Raw genomic sequence first — 14,381 nt, 5'->3', positions numbered from 1 at the left:
CTACTCGTAGCTGCGGGTAACTGATCTGCATGCTTACGGCAAGGAAACGCACCAAGAAACGCACTACTGTATAATCTGTGCGATTCGACTCCAGAGATAATCAACTCGACTCAACTAAACCATACTGTTTTTGCAATACTTGTGCACAACCAGTATCACCGCAGTGATGCCGACGCTAACTAACCTTTCTGTGGGCTGTGCTAGTATGGAGATCAATACGATGCTGACGACAATTGTGCCGGTTTGTATTGTAATTTCTTCCTTTACTCGTACGTCTTGCTTGCGTATATGTGGGTGAGGCGAAGTCGAAAGCGACTTATAACGCACAAGGCGGCAAGCGCCGGTGCAATACTAACTCCAAGAGCTAAGCGGCGTGGTACAAGTAGGTATCAATCGATGGCTCGGCTGGCATATAAAGCTACACAGCTTTTCACGGAAATAATAGATTGTCACTACAAGTTTCTCATCACTACTTGCAATGATGTCGTCAACCACGATGAAGCTATCGATGGTCCTCGTCGTGGCTGTTGGTAAGTGTCAAACACCCATTGCTCATGATATCTAACTTACTTTAAATGCAGGTCTTATGAGTAATACCATAGAAGCTGCAGCTACGTTCTGCCCCTCAACCTACCAACCAACTAGCTATGCACCCATCTCCGTCGAGTGCCCAACAGACGTGCAATGGATCCGTCCCCCCACTAGGCTCAATCCAAAGGAAGCCGAGTGGGTAAGAGGTCGTAAGCGCGTCGTTGCAGACGCTCTCGATACCTACCTTGAACGCCTCTGTCTCGAGGATTTCGATAACTCAAGGTACATCCGAGCCCTTCGCCGCTCAGACTACGCCCACGTCCCAACCCTGGGCCTTGCCATCAGCGGCGGCGGTTACAGATCCGGGTACACAGGCACCGGTGCCATCCGCGCATTAGACTCTCGCCTAGAAGCAGCCAACGAGCAGCGTGTCGGCGGGCTTCTCCAGAGCCTGACGTACCTGAGCGGCCTCTCTGGGGGATCATGGCCCGTCGTTTCGCTCCCCTCGCACAACTTCCCCACAGTGGACGAGATCGTGCAGATCTGGCTTTCGCAACCTGATGGTAGTTCGAATTCCAGCTCTCCTGGAAGCCCCGAGTCGATTTTTGAAGATATAGCTGCGAAGCTGAAAGCCGGGTTTAATGTATCCGCTTCAGATTACTTGGGTCGTAATTCTGCGTATGAGTTCCTGTCTGGGCCGCATGGAGGGGTTAATAATACTTGGTCGGGCATTGCAAGGTTGAGCAATTTTGTCAAGCATCAGATGCCGCTGCCGATTCTGCAGGCGAGTGAGTTGACTGACGATGATAAGGAGTATTTTGGGCTGAAAGTTCCTTATTATAATGCCACTTCGGTACGATGTCCTGCTTTATCCTGTGATCTTAGGGGCGTTGCTGACTAGGTGTATAGTATGAGATGACCCCGTTTGAGATTGGATCGTGGACAAAGGGATTTACTCCCACTGAGTGGATGGGGACGAGACTTGATGATGGTGTCCCGGTGAACGGCAGCATATGTACTCTCGGGTTCGACAGCTCAAGGTATGATAATCCATCCACCTCTTGATTTTACATGGCGGCAAGTGACCAGTTCTAGTTTGATGATGGGAACCGCGACCTCAGCAGTAAACTTCTGGATAATCGAGAATGATTCGAACGGCGTTCTTGCCCCGTTTCCCAAACGGTCAATCAACGGCCATAAAAGGAGCACGCCGCTCTCTCTAAGAGACCTCTCCCTATTCCCCAATGCAACCCTCAATGGGCTCCTCGAAGGCTTCAAAAGCATCTTCGGCTTATCCGCCGCCCAAGTTGACCACGCCATCTGGCCCAACCCATTCGCCTCCTCATCCTCCGGCATCCCCCGCGACCTCAGCCTCGTCGACAGCTCCGAAGCAGGACAAGTCGTCCCTCTCTGGTCACAGATCCAACCTGTGCGCGCTTCCTCGTTTATCATCGCCTGGGATGACAATCCGGACGCAGAGCCCTATGCGTGGCTGAACGGCACAAGCATACATAACACGTACCTTGCGGCAAAGGCCTCAGGCCTACCATTCCCCATTGTTCCCCCGCCCCGCACTATGCTAAACAAGAACTTCACTCTGCGGCCAACATTCTTTGGATGTAACGCCAATTTAACAACCACCGGAACCACTCAATCGCCTATTGTGTTATATATGGCCAACGCGCCCTATAGTGCATATACGAACTACACATGGACGCAATCCATATTCTCTAACGCTCAGATGTACGAGATCTTTGACAACTCCTTTAATGCGTTCACGCAGGGCAACGGGACACTGGACCATGAATGGCCGGCGTGTCTAGGCTGCGCAGTGGTGGAGAGGAGTCTAGAGAAGTTGGGTATGAGGCGGACGAAGCAATGCGAGAGGTGCTTCAAGAAACACTGCTGGGATGGGACGTATGATGAGAGGGAGCCGGGGATCTTGGACCCGGGTTTGCCGCTGGCTCCTGGGCTGAGCTTTGCGGAATGGAATGCCACGATCTGGAATTGACGGTGGCGTGTAGTAGTGAAGTCCGAATACTGTACCACAAGCCTTAAGATGTACTAGATATTTATAGGGGAGAAAGCCAGCAATGGTCGACCATAGACGTTAGACGAATCATAGTAGCAAGGATCTGTAACACTATGTTTGACGTTTACTGATTATTTAACTAGCTACAGGCCGTCCTACTACTCCATCAACATCGCTCCACGCCACCTATCCACCCACCAATAACAAGCCAGAAAAAAGGAAGTTAAAAACTATGAAATTCGGCTTAGAGGAGAAAGGGATTCATATCGACTTTGTGATGCATCAAATTGCAGGTCAAAGAGCCGGAACTATAGATTTTGTTGGTGTGGAATTTGCCTGAAAACGCAGTCCGCCGCCCGTCCCTTGTTCCGTTGTTAATTGAAAATACAAAAAGCACGCTTACATGGAGGCACGTAAAGGAGTGCCATCGTAGATTCGAGATTGCTGGACTTTTGAGCAAGGAGAAATGAAATAGAAGGTCGAAAGCCGAGAGAAAGTAGAGCACAGTGTTCTTGGTATCGTCATGCCGTAGCGCGAGTATCAATGTTCGGATTCAGCGATAGCGGGGTGGAAAGGATCTCGTGGCGCTTGAGGAAGCAAATGGACAGGGGGAAGAAGATCGAGTATAGCGGGATTAAGGAGCTGACACTCATTATCCTAGAAAGCTGCGAATTAGCGACCGACCTGCGATAGCTTCAACGCGAGGGTGTGCCTCAAGTGCGTGCGAAACGACCAGATAAGGATTTTGTCAGCCTGAAACTAAAGCGGATCGGGAACCAACACAAAATGATGGCTGGGATCTAAAGCAGGCTGCGGCTCTGTGGGAACGGGTACGGGAACGGGAACGGGGCACCAAATAAGCAGTGATCTGCACCAAGCTCGCTAGGCTCCACTCCAATTCTAACGTCCAGTGCCCGGGGACGGGTTGTTTGCACAACGACAAAATTTCAACCGTGCTTCTACCTACTCCATTATTCCAGCGCCTCACCCCTTTGGACTCGGGGCCTGAGCAGTATGAGTAGCGATGCTCCGGTCAACATGCCTGCATCTGTCATGGGCCTTCAGCCGGCCCCTGCAAAGATGTTCCACACGAAGTCGAGGACGGGCTGTCAGTTGTGCAGAGCGCGCAGGGTGAAGGTATGGATACCTTATCGACTCGTCCCATGCCGATTATTTGACTCCTGCCAATTGACAAGACAGCGTCTCTGACGACAGATCCTTAGTGCAATGAAGCCAAACCCAGCTGTAGCCATTGTGCGCGGCATCGAATACCGTGCCTGTATGACCGCAATCGCGAGACGTTCGCATCAAACAAACGCTCTACTGATGGACCATTCGGGACATTCCCGGCTGGATCTACCAAAGTGGCCGAGGTCCCCTCCCCACGTAATGGTTCAGATGGTCCCCCAGAATCCAAGGCTCGGCGTACGTTAGAGCTCAGACTGCTCCATCAGTATATGTCCAAAACTGGGCCTGCAATTGCCATCGACGACCACTCCAGAAGTGCCTGGTGTGAGCTCGTCCCACTTTGGTCGTTCCGGTCCGAGGCCTTGCAGTATGCAATGTACTCTGTAGCAGCCCTGCATATAGCCAAAGCCGATGCTTTCAAGGATCCAATCATGATTGATGCTCACCAAACCTACTTGGAAATGGCTCTGCGTGAGCATAGTATGGAAGTATCCTAGCTCAATAGAGCTAACGTGGACAGTACATTCCTGACCTCGAACATTCTCCGTATTTGTTCGTTTGTCATGCTACAACAACGTTCGCTTCGCCCTTACAGCCCACCGATGCAGTGGCTGCGCATGACAAATAGCACAGCCACGATATTCAAAGAGGCGTGGACGCTTGCCAGCGATGGTGAAGAGTCTATTGCGGCACAGTGGATACGCGGACTGCCAATAGCGCTTGATACTGATGCAAGGCTGGGAGAGGATAAACGCCGGGGTTTCTTACATTTACTCCGCCGGAAGCAGAGTGATGAGCTCACAGAGCCTTGGGACAAGGGAATTCAAGAAGCGTATGAGCATACGCTGAGCTACATAGGTGGGATCTGGATAGCCGTGAACAATCACGAGGCGACTGGGGATATCTGCAGACGACTAGTGGTGTTCCCAATGTTGGCGCCTCCACGATTCTTGGACTTGGTCGAGGAGCTGCGACCAAGAGCACTGGTGATTCTAATGCACTACTTTGCGCTTCTGTCCTTGTTGCGTGACTTTTGGTACATTGGCGATGGGGGAGAGAGGGAGGTTTACGCTATTAAGGCAACTCTAGTGGATGAATGGCTGGATTTTGTGAGCTGGCCCTTGGAGATTATGAAGACAAAATTGTCATCACCTTATAGGTAGAATCTAATTAATAAATAAAAAATTGATGGTAGTTTGGTGAAGCATCAATTGGCTCGATTGCGTCTCTTGTAGTGCCTAGCTGTACCTCCTTTGAGGTCAATGAAGAAATAAAGAATTTACGACCCTAACTATAAGATATAAGTAAATCTCATATCTAATATGATACTGGAAAACGTCGCTTATGATGCCGGAGTAGCCCCGTCGAAATCCCAATTACATGACCTATTAAGCCCGTGACCCTGATTCTTTCTCTCTCCTTATAGCTCTTATACAGACTATATAGTTCTCTATACCTTTACTTTAGCCTGTTACACGCTATATTTCTCTTCATAATATATCCTCTATACTTCCTACTTACTACTCTAACAATTTGTAGTACTACCTTACTACAGATTATACTTATGACTATAATAGTAACTTGTATCGTACTTGCTAGCTTTACCGAGTATATCCCCCCCTCCTCCCTTTATTGTCGAGGTGCAGAGAGGACCCTTAGGATTATTAGGAGGAATCGTGGATAAAACAACCAAAAGACTGCAGTCAAGGTGATAAGCATCAATTGAGCGGTAGGTGCGGTGTCGGATTATCGTCGTTTGGTCATCTGGCTAAAGAAGACTAATCCATGGATTAATGTTCTTTAGAGGAGGTGAATGTTCAGGGCGTACTCGGGCAGTGGTATTTCAGAACGACTAATAGTTACAAGATCCAGTCGTTAATATAAGTATGGCAAATTGAGTTTGCATTCGTAACTATCCTGACTGGCCAGCTTCTCCCTGGTCCAGCCACATTCTGGTGAATCGTGTGTATTGACATGCGTGTGTGTAAAAGGAAGAGTGAGTGCCAGAAGCTTATATGCCCAGGTGGCTCCACTTATCCACGTGCTAATTCTAGTACAAGTAAAATGCAAAAACAAAGTAAACAATTGGTAGTCCCTTGGATCCCCACCACAGTATTTATAATTATAGTCGAATAAAGATATAGGATAAAGGAGTAGAAGTAGTTATTTGCGAATCAAGAGTTTGGAGTTGTAACTGCCTAAAGAGAGAATAAGAATACACGTGCGCCCGGAGCCCCTTTATACCTCTATTCTTCCCGTCGCACACTCACGTAACACTTGCAGTTCCACCCCACCACAATAGTTCTTTAATTATAAGGTATTTTTATTTATATTTGTGATAATTAGTCTTATAGATTCCCTGTGATTTCGTTACTAATAATATATCTCATGTAAATACTAAATTTATTTAGTGATTTTAGTATTAGTACTTAACGAGTAACAAGAAACCATCGCATTTACCTCCGATAATAGATATCCTTCGATACTAAGACGATAGAATAGTAAGTCCGTTTTTATCTTATACGACTTAGCATAGTCAGGCTCAGAGTTTATAGGTGCTTGTCTGGAAGACGATATTTCTAGTTGATCCCGCTGTCTATCAAAGATCTTCTTGGAATTTAAGATATTTGTAGACGAGAAGGCGAGTGAGACTAGTCGTTGAAAGGATAAGTAGTCCGGCAGGGACCCTTGTGAGTTTGAAAAGGGAGCGAGAACGGACGCTGTCACGACGTCTTAATAGGTTCAAAGAGGTGGCTGTGTCCCAGATAACAGGTATTAGCAAGATTTATACTTAGACAATATGGAAACTATAACCGATTCGCGAGGGAGCTGGAAGAGGATTCCCTGAGTAAAATCTAGCTAACTCATTAGTGTGCCCAGGACTTAGGGCTTAGCTTAGGTTAGAGTAGCGACTGCTTAGGCCCAAAGACGGAAATGGACTTTGGTGAGATTAAGATTCGGCGCAGATTATAGAGGTACGAGTTTATACATATTTATTAATATAACCTTTGCCCCGTGGCTATTCCATCCCAGTGCCGCTTTTCTTGATATATAAACTAAATAGATCAATCCACCACCCCCTGACGCCAATAATAGATCAGATAAATCATACAATAGCAAAACACGAATTGAAGATATCCTGCATTACGGTGCGAATATCGACTCTCTGCTTCAAGTTCTCCTGCCTAGCTTGCACCTCTCTCAGAACCTGTCCCGTGATCTCCGCATTCGTCGCCACCTTTTCCATCCTGTTTATCTGGATATATATCCAGCCCTGTGTCTCCGGGTCGTTCTCCTCAGAGCCCCACATCAGCAGCGGCCATAGCATGCTGACTGGCAAGGGCTCCTGCTCCAAGCTGCCTTCGACAATGATACGCGCGGTGTTGCGAATATTCTCAACCGAGGCCTCCGTCTCAGTAGATAGCGGGAGGTGTTTATATGCCACTCGATGCAAGTGAATTTTGCACGCGTGGTAATTTGCATAGTATGTGCGGAAGGTGCGTGTGATAGCAGACGCGAGACTAGGCGATAAGTGTGCAGAAGTCAACTTGCCGTTGAGAGTGCAATCCATGAGGGGTGGGCGTTGCTCCCAGAGAGATATGAGGTCGCGTCCGATCTTGGCTGCGAGGCCCATAACTTCCGTTTCATCTGCGACGGTACCGCGGGAGCGATGCCATGGGTCGATGTGGGAGATTCTGCCCATGAATATTTGGATTTTCTGAAAGAATAGGAACCCTGGCTCGTATAGGGCGTCGAAGAGGACGTCTTCGATATCGGCCTCAGCGTTGTCTGTGCTCCCGCCCTCAGCTACTTCGATGCTCGTCGCGGGTGAAGACTGGTCGATATGATCGTTATCGTTTCCTTGGAGGAAGAGACCCTCTCCGCCAGCGGAGACAGCCCGAGCATCTAGAAGCCTTATCCACGAGACTAAACGCTTGCCAACCACGCGAAATTGAGACTTATCAGCCTTGGAAGAGACGTCATAGGCTTGTTTGAGATGAGCGTGAGCATTCCTAGTTCCGCACTCTAGCAGGTCAATATAGCTGAGAAGAAACAGAGTCGCGAGTACGCATTCGAATGTCGTAGCTGACATCCCATCGTTTCCTGGTGATTGTCCAGTACTATACCGTTGGACTTCGGCTGCGCCCATTTGGTAGTATTGCTCATATTGGGGCGGAACACCACGTTCCCGGCGCATAAGAAGCTCGGAGAATGCTAGCACGGCATATCGCACCATGGGCGAGGTAGCTGACATAGAAATAAACAATTGTCGCATTGAGGACCATTTAAGTTGGGTTTCAACTTGAGCAATAATCGGTGGTACAACCGACCGGATGAAGTAATCCATCAGTTCCTTTTCGCCAGCATTATCGAGAGACATTAGTGCTGCACTTGAGTCTATATTGGCGCCTGCTGAATTTGACGGGGAGATGTGATTTTCCGCAGTTGAGTTCCAATTGGTTGGTATATCTTGGCGAGTTGAGGAGAATGGCGAGACCAACATAGAGTTAGATCCTTCCTATAAGGAGGTTAGAGATAAATCATATACACTTTAGACTCCCAGACTCGATTAAAGGAAAATGGCTTGCAAAAAAAATTAAAAAACTAACCATGCTAGGCCATTCGATACTATTGCCATGATCTATCTCCATCTCTGGGACACCTAGTGGACGCCAACCCTTGGGCTGAATCATGTGCTCTTGTAGGTTGGGATCCCACATAAAGCTCGCGTAATTGAAAATGTCGTTGAATGAATTGTCATTAGTGGGATATCTAGGATCTTGGAGTGTCGATACGGCTGATATAGAGGAAGGTGTAGGCGGTCCGTTGGATGCGTTGATACCTGCACTCTGGCTAAGGCGGAGGCTCGCAGGTGTCTGTCTTTGCTGGAGGCTTGGTCTCCAAGTACACTCTAGATTCAGTCGCTCGCAATGTGAGCACCGCGGCTTGTGCTCATTGCAGCGGACCTTACGACGTCTGGACATGGTTCAGCAGCTGTATATAAGACCGTTAAGAATTATTTAGCTGCCCCACTTACCGACATGTAACACAGCCTGACTTTGATCTCGGGGGTCGGTGGGGAGGAGGTGAGCCGGCGGAGGAATAAGAGCGTACGGACTCATGCATACTGCCCTAGAGCCTTACGGAGTAGGGTGATCGCCGTGGACAGTGGGGTTTGACGCGGTGAAGCGCGAGTATGGTGCGGTAGCGGTACACTCTATAGATACCTGGATAAGCCGATTCAAACGCGGTTCTCTGGGCCTATATCAGAGAGACATCCGATACGCGGCGTCATGAAGTCTCAATAGTTGCTGAGTAACCCCTTGCAACCCCGTGAACTGTTGTGTTGATAGTCGGAGTCTGATATTACTGGGAAGATTTGCGGGGTGGCGGCTCGTGTAGCGTCTCTTCAGGCAAACTTCGATAGTTTGATGACTAAGAACACAACGCCACCATTCGCGAAGCAGGGTCTCTATATATCTTATATAATATAATTGGATTAAGCCAGTAAAATAAGAGGGAAACAGAGCTCAATAGAACACCAGTCGTTCGAATACTAATGAAGCTAATAGATATAATCCTAGACCTTGATATCAGGTGATTGTCACGTGATATGCGTTTTCTACCCAGAGATATTTAGTTGGATAGAGACGTCTATCTCAAGTAACACGGCCATTTAACGTCCGAGAAACATGCCATAGGCAGACTTCCGACATGGAGAGATTACCATAGCAGTTTATTGCCAGCAATAATTCACATGGATGATAATCTGCTTTACATATGATATATTTTATATGCTACAAAATACATCATGACTTGGCCAGGTTCGTGAGGCTCTTCTCCTTGCTTGCCAACCCATTCACAACACCCCTGATCCAACTTTGCTTCTTAGCATCGGTGAATTTTGGGTATGGGCGACGGGTGTGGCAACTCGACTCGGGGTATCCCAGAATCTGTGCAACGACCCACTTGGTACCATTGATTCCACCTTTTGCGAATCCCCATTCCACGGTTGCAAGGTCGAGTTGTGCCTTTTCAGCCTCCTTGTGCTTCTCGCCGATGGAAAGTTCGAAAAGCTCGATACACGCCTATGACGATAATTCATTAGCTGTCGCCCTGGTGGAGGAGGGTGGAATGGTACTGACTTTTGGATAGACGTTGGCAAGACCTGTGATTGTGCCAATTCCTCCCACGGAAACTGCTGGCAGTAACCAGTCGCTCTGTCCAGCAAGAGCAAAGAATTGCTCTGGCTCGTATACAGCGCGAACACGGGCAACCTTCGCGATACCACCACACGTTAATTTGACACCGACGATATTTGGGTGAGCACCCAGGGTTTCGAGCATCTCTGAGTTGACATCAAGACCCGCAGCGACACCTGGGAAGTTGTAGATAATAACTGGAAGAGGGCTGGCATCCGCGAGCTACAAATTCAGAGTCAGTGACAAATCCGAATTCGCAAAACTAGCATTAACGTACCTCCTGGAAGAATGCTACAATGGCATCCTCATTCATGGCGAAGTGGAAATAACTTGGCACCATCACGAGTGCGTAATCTGCCCCTGCCTCTTTGCCCAATATCGTCTCGTCGATCACGGCTCTGGTAGACCCTCCACCGCATCCAAGGGTGACGGTAAGATCTGGACGGCCATGCTGGATGGCGAGTTCTCTAGTTGTGCTAACAAGCTTTGATTTCTCGGCAGCAGTCAGTGCCACCGCTTCTCCATTCGTACCGGCCAGGACAACTATTTTGGCCATGTTAGGAAACTGTGGGGCGGGTATCGAGGATTTTATTCAACGTACTCCCGTGTAATCCGGACTCGACGAGGAAGCTGATATGCTTCCGCTGTGTGTCCCAATCGATTTCTTGCGTGGAATCATCTAAGAACCACGTCAAGCTGGGCACATGAACTCCTGGCGGGAAAGTTTTGGCTGCCTTCGTCCCGTTCGTGCCATTGGCGCCGTTTGTTTGTGAAATCGCCATGATGTCTGAGGTTGTATGTTGTTTGAGGAAGAGGAAGACGAAGAGGAAGAGGAAGAGGGAAGAAGCACGAATTTGGTTTGAGAGAAAAGTTCTTGAATTGCAAAGTGACGAGGGAAGATGTCTTAACTCGGAAAAGGCTGTGTTATCAGTCCCCGCGTGCGGCTGGGGTAATCCGGAGGTTCCCCGTCAGTATGAAGGTAATTGGCTAGCATGATGATCAATGGGGTCCAGATGTTTCCAACGGCGACCCAGTAATCCTGTAAAGTTGCCTTCAGGTCCCTGGGAACCTTTCCTTAGTGCTCGCGAGTGCCGACGCGACTTGCGAGGGGGGCGTCTGTCGCCACGTGGCCACGTGCCACGAAGGACGCGACCCGACATCCCGGGTCGATTATCCCAGTACTAGTACGAATGTAGTTCGTCGTCGATGTCGCCGTGAAGACTTTGTTTGTACTACTCCGTAAGTAAACCTGCCGGGTCATGATGGAGAATGGGATGGCAGTGTTTTGGCGGGTAGTATCTAAGGCAGATCCTGTAGCATCCAAGAGTTGGCGGAGTACTCCGTAAGGTTGGTATGGCTACTTATTAGTTCCTAGAAACCAACTATATTGAATGAAAATCGCATACTTCGCAGATGGAGCTTTGCAAGAATTCCATCTTGTCGAGGAGGCGAGCGCCGCCATTGAATTCCGTGACCCGTGACCCAGCGCCATGCCCGAATACAGATTAGTGTCGAGCAGTCAGCCGACGAGGGTTGCTAGCGTTGCCGACCGTGGGCGCCAGGCGTCGATTGGGACTAGCGTAGCCGATGAGCAGCCGACGCAACTTTCCCGAGCGCCTCCTAAATTCCGCCTTACGCGAGTAATTGGCATCGCCGCTCGAGCTACTGAGAGCTATTCAGAGCTATTCAGAGCTACTGAGAGCTACGCAGCAGACACTAGGCCGCGATGTGCAAGTTCCAACCACAATTATTAATCTTAATATCTGACAATGTCCTTTCACCTCCCCGCCATCCCCCCATATTCATGCAATACCCCATAACTGGGGACTGGGGTTCGTGGGTTGAAAGCCATCAGACACGCAGTACCGTCCCCTGATCCCCTGATCCCCACACATTCCCCACACGAATCGCCTCCGGTTCCGACGCAGTGTCTCTGCCCATGTGCCTCCGGAGTATTTCTTCTCCACTCGAGCTTGACCAGGGATTCACACTCTCGCGATCTATTAAAAGGGCTTTGATTTCCTCTCCTCCGCATTTTTTTGCATGCTCTCAGCAACTCAGCTCCCTCTCACCCAATCTAGCTTGAAGTTCCTATAGTCAGTCTAGCAATCATGACGGGTTTCTCACGCGCAAAGGAGGACAGGCCGACGCCGCCTGAAGTCGTATGTATTCCATCTCGTTCAGACTTCCTGTCTGTCGAGTTACCAGCCTGGCTCTTTTGCTAATTCCCTCTTAGTATAACTGGAGAGTCTATATGGCCTCTTTGGTGGTTTCTATGGGGGTGTTGGCGTACGGCTACGATTCGGCCTTTATTGGCACGACCATCACGCAGAAGAGCTTCATGCGTGATTTTGGCCTTGATGTTATGACCAAATCGCAGCAGAATGAAGTGTCAAGCAATTTGACCAGTATATGTACGACTACTCATATGCAGTGCATACCTTGCAATTATATACTGACTTTGATGTGGATAGACTCTGCAGGAGGTTTCTTCGGTGCCTTATTCATGTTCTTTTCTCTCGAACTCCTCGGTCGAAGAATGACCGTCATCCTATCCGATGCTATCTTCATCGTTGGAGCGTAAGTTTTTGTGTTTTGGCGCTCCGTCATCCACAACCTACGATAAATAATCCCATGCTCATGTTTCCTCTAGAATTCTTTGCACCGTTCCCACCCATCAACTCGGCATGATCTACGCAGGACGACTTTTGACTGGCCTCGGTGTCGGTGGAATTGCAGCCGTGTCACCCATTTATATTTCCGAGATTGCTCCGCCTGCCATTCGTGGTCGCCTTACCGGATTCTTTGAGTCTTTCTATCAGGTTGGCGCTGTCATTGGATTTTGGATCAATTATGGCATCACCCACAATGTCGACACAACTGATTCCATTGCATGGAGAGTTCCAATGGCTGTTCAACTCATCCCCGCCGGTCTCCTCGCCCTGATGATCCCAGTCCTCAAGGAATCTCCCACATGGCTCATCAAGCAAAATCGGGAGGAAGAAGCCTGCAAAGTCTACGGTTACCTCCGTAACCTTCCCGTTGACCACCAATATATCGCCGAGGATGTAGCTTTCGTCAAGAAGCAGATCGAAACTGAACGCAGCATAATTTCAGGTGGCAAGCCAAACTTCTCTTCATTCTTGAAAGACGCAACCAAGGAAGCATTGTCCAAGGGAATGTGGAATCGCTTCGCCCTCGTGTTTATCATGTTCATGTGGCAAGCCTGGTCCGGCGCTGCGGCCATCAACTACTGTTAGTTTCCACCTTATACATCGCTGCCTGATCCTCTTGCTAACGTATCTTAATTAGACTCACCCACAATCTTCAAGTCAATCGGTCTCACCGATGTCACTCTCTGGACTGGAATCTACGGCATAATCAAAGCAGCCGGCTCCATCATCTTCTATACTTTCTTCATCGACTCATTCGGCCGCAAATGGCCCTGGATCATTTCCTCCATTAGTTGTGCACTCTGCCAATACTATCTTGCCGCCTACATCGCCATCGGCGCCCCAAAAGCCGGAGTCGTGCAGTCACCCTCCACAGTCGCCGGCGGCAAGGCCGCAACTGCCTTCATTATGATCTTCGGAGCAGCATGGAGTTTCGGCGCCAATGGTCTTCCTTGGATTATCTCGGCTGAAATCTTCCCCAGCTCGCTACGATCCATCTCGGGACCTTTCGCCGGCATGAGTGTGTGGCTATGGACATTTATTGTTACCAAGGCCCTCCCTGAAATGTTCACCGCCATGGGATACGGAGTGTACATTTTCTTCGCGACGTGTCTCTTGGCCGCCAGTGTGTACGCGTTCTTCTTCATCCATGAGACGAAGGGATTGCGCGTGGATCAAATGGATGAGCTATTCGGTTATAAGAAGGAGGTGCCACCCTCGTCGTTCGCCGCAGGAGAGAAAGAGCAAGATTTGACATCGGTATCTGAGGAGGATAAACAGAGGGATACGAAGTTTAATTCCCACCATGATGAGTCTGTTTAAGGATACTTTGGTACCGATAGGAGTTTGAGCTATTTTCTATTAATCTAAATATTCGCTATCTACCAATGAATTAATTATATAATATCACAATCTTGCTCGTACACCCGATTCCGCCCTACCCTGATAAGCACAACTATCTCTACTAGTCTTGAGGTACTCTAAGAATATCGAGAACAATCTAGGTGGAACAGTGCTGGCAGGTTCTTTCGAGATGGGAGTACTCTATACACTCACATCATCTAGAATTCTAGAAGCATTCATGCGACCCAGTTTATATTGTTTATTTAGGCAACGTGCAATTTCACGATTATTGGCGCTTCCCACCAAGGGATATCCAGCGCACATCCTTTAATGCTCATCAGCAACTATAATACAGGTACGCCCGCCATTTGCTTGTGATGACCCGCCACCTGGACAGCCTTAACGCCTGTA

General features: G+C 48.8%; 5 protein-coding genes across 5 annotated transcripts; 3 read left to right on the top strand and 2 right to left on the bottom strand.

Moving 5' to 3' along the window:
• Nucleotides 1–481: 481 nt before the first annotated feature.
• Nucleotides 482–2,542, top strand: BP5553_08459 (uncharacterized protein; the record flags this gene model as incomplete). Its single annotated transcript, XM_032017082.1, has 4 exons — nt 482–530; nt 582–1,384; nt 1,441–1,571; nt 1,627–2,542. The coding sequence occupies 4 exons, from the start codon at nt 482–484 to the stop codon at nt 2,540–2,542; spliced, it is 1,899 nt and encodes a 632-aa protein (XP_031866513.1).
• A 1,059-nt stretch (nt 2,543–3,601) lies between these two features.
• On the top strand, nt 3,602–4,914 carry BP5553_08458 (uncharacterized protein; the record flags this gene model as incomplete). Its single annotated transcript, XM_032017081.1, has 3 exons — nt 3,602–3,700; nt 3,787–4,231; nt 4,385–4,914. The coding sequence occupies 3 exons, from the start codon at nt 3,602–3,604 to the stop codon at nt 4,912–4,914; spliced, it is 1,074 nt and encodes a 357-aa protein (XP_031866512.1).
• Nucleotides 4,915–6,857: 1,943 nt separating this feature from the next.
• Nucleotides 6,858–8,736, bottom strand: BP5553_08457 (uncharacterized protein; the record flags this gene model as incomplete). The annotated part of the gene is made up of 2 exons (XM_032017080.1): nt 6,858–8,270; nt 8,362–8,736. 2 exons carry the CDS (start codon nt 8,734–8,736, stop codon nt 6,858–6,860), a joined length of 1,788 nt encoding a protein of 595 aa, XP_031866511.1.
• An 825-nt stretch (nt 8,737–9,561) lies between these two features.
• Nucleotides 9,562–10,736, bottom strand: BP5553_08456 (Uncharacterized protein; the record flags this gene model as incomplete). Its single annotated transcript, XM_032017079.1, has 4 exons — nt 9,562–9,840; nt 9,898–10,176; nt 10,232–10,497; nt 10,556–10,736. The coding sequence occupies 4 exons, from the start codon at nt 10,734–10,736 to the stop codon at nt 9,562–9,564; spliced, it is 1,005 nt and encodes a 334-aa protein (XP_031866510.1).
• Nucleotides 10,737–12,065: 1,329 nt separating this feature from the next.
• BP5553_08455 (Uncharacterized protein) lies at nt 12,066–13,949 on the top strand (the record flags this gene model as incomplete). The annotated part of the gene is made up of 5 exons (XM_032017078.1): nt 12,066–12,116; nt 12,191–12,368; nt 12,429–12,534; nt 12,608–13,209; nt 13,267–13,949. The coding sequence occupies 5 exons, from the start codon at nt 12,066–12,068 to the stop codon at nt 13,947–13,949; spliced, it is 1,620 nt and encodes a 539-aa protein (XP_031866509.1).
• Between the last annotated feature and the right edge of the window lie 432 nt (nt 13,950–14,381).

The sequence above is a fragment of the Venustampulla echinocandica genome, assembly GCF_003357145.1.
Source record: "Venustampulla echinocandica strain BP 5553 chromosome Unknown scaffold_8, whole genome shotgun sequence".
Taxonomy (NCBI): Eukaryota; Fungi; Ascomycota; class Leotiomycetes; order Helotiales; family Pleuroascaceae; genus Venustampulla; species Venustampulla echinocandica.
Note: the sequence above shows the minus strand (reverse complement) of the source record. Positions and strands in the feature narration are given on the sequence as shown.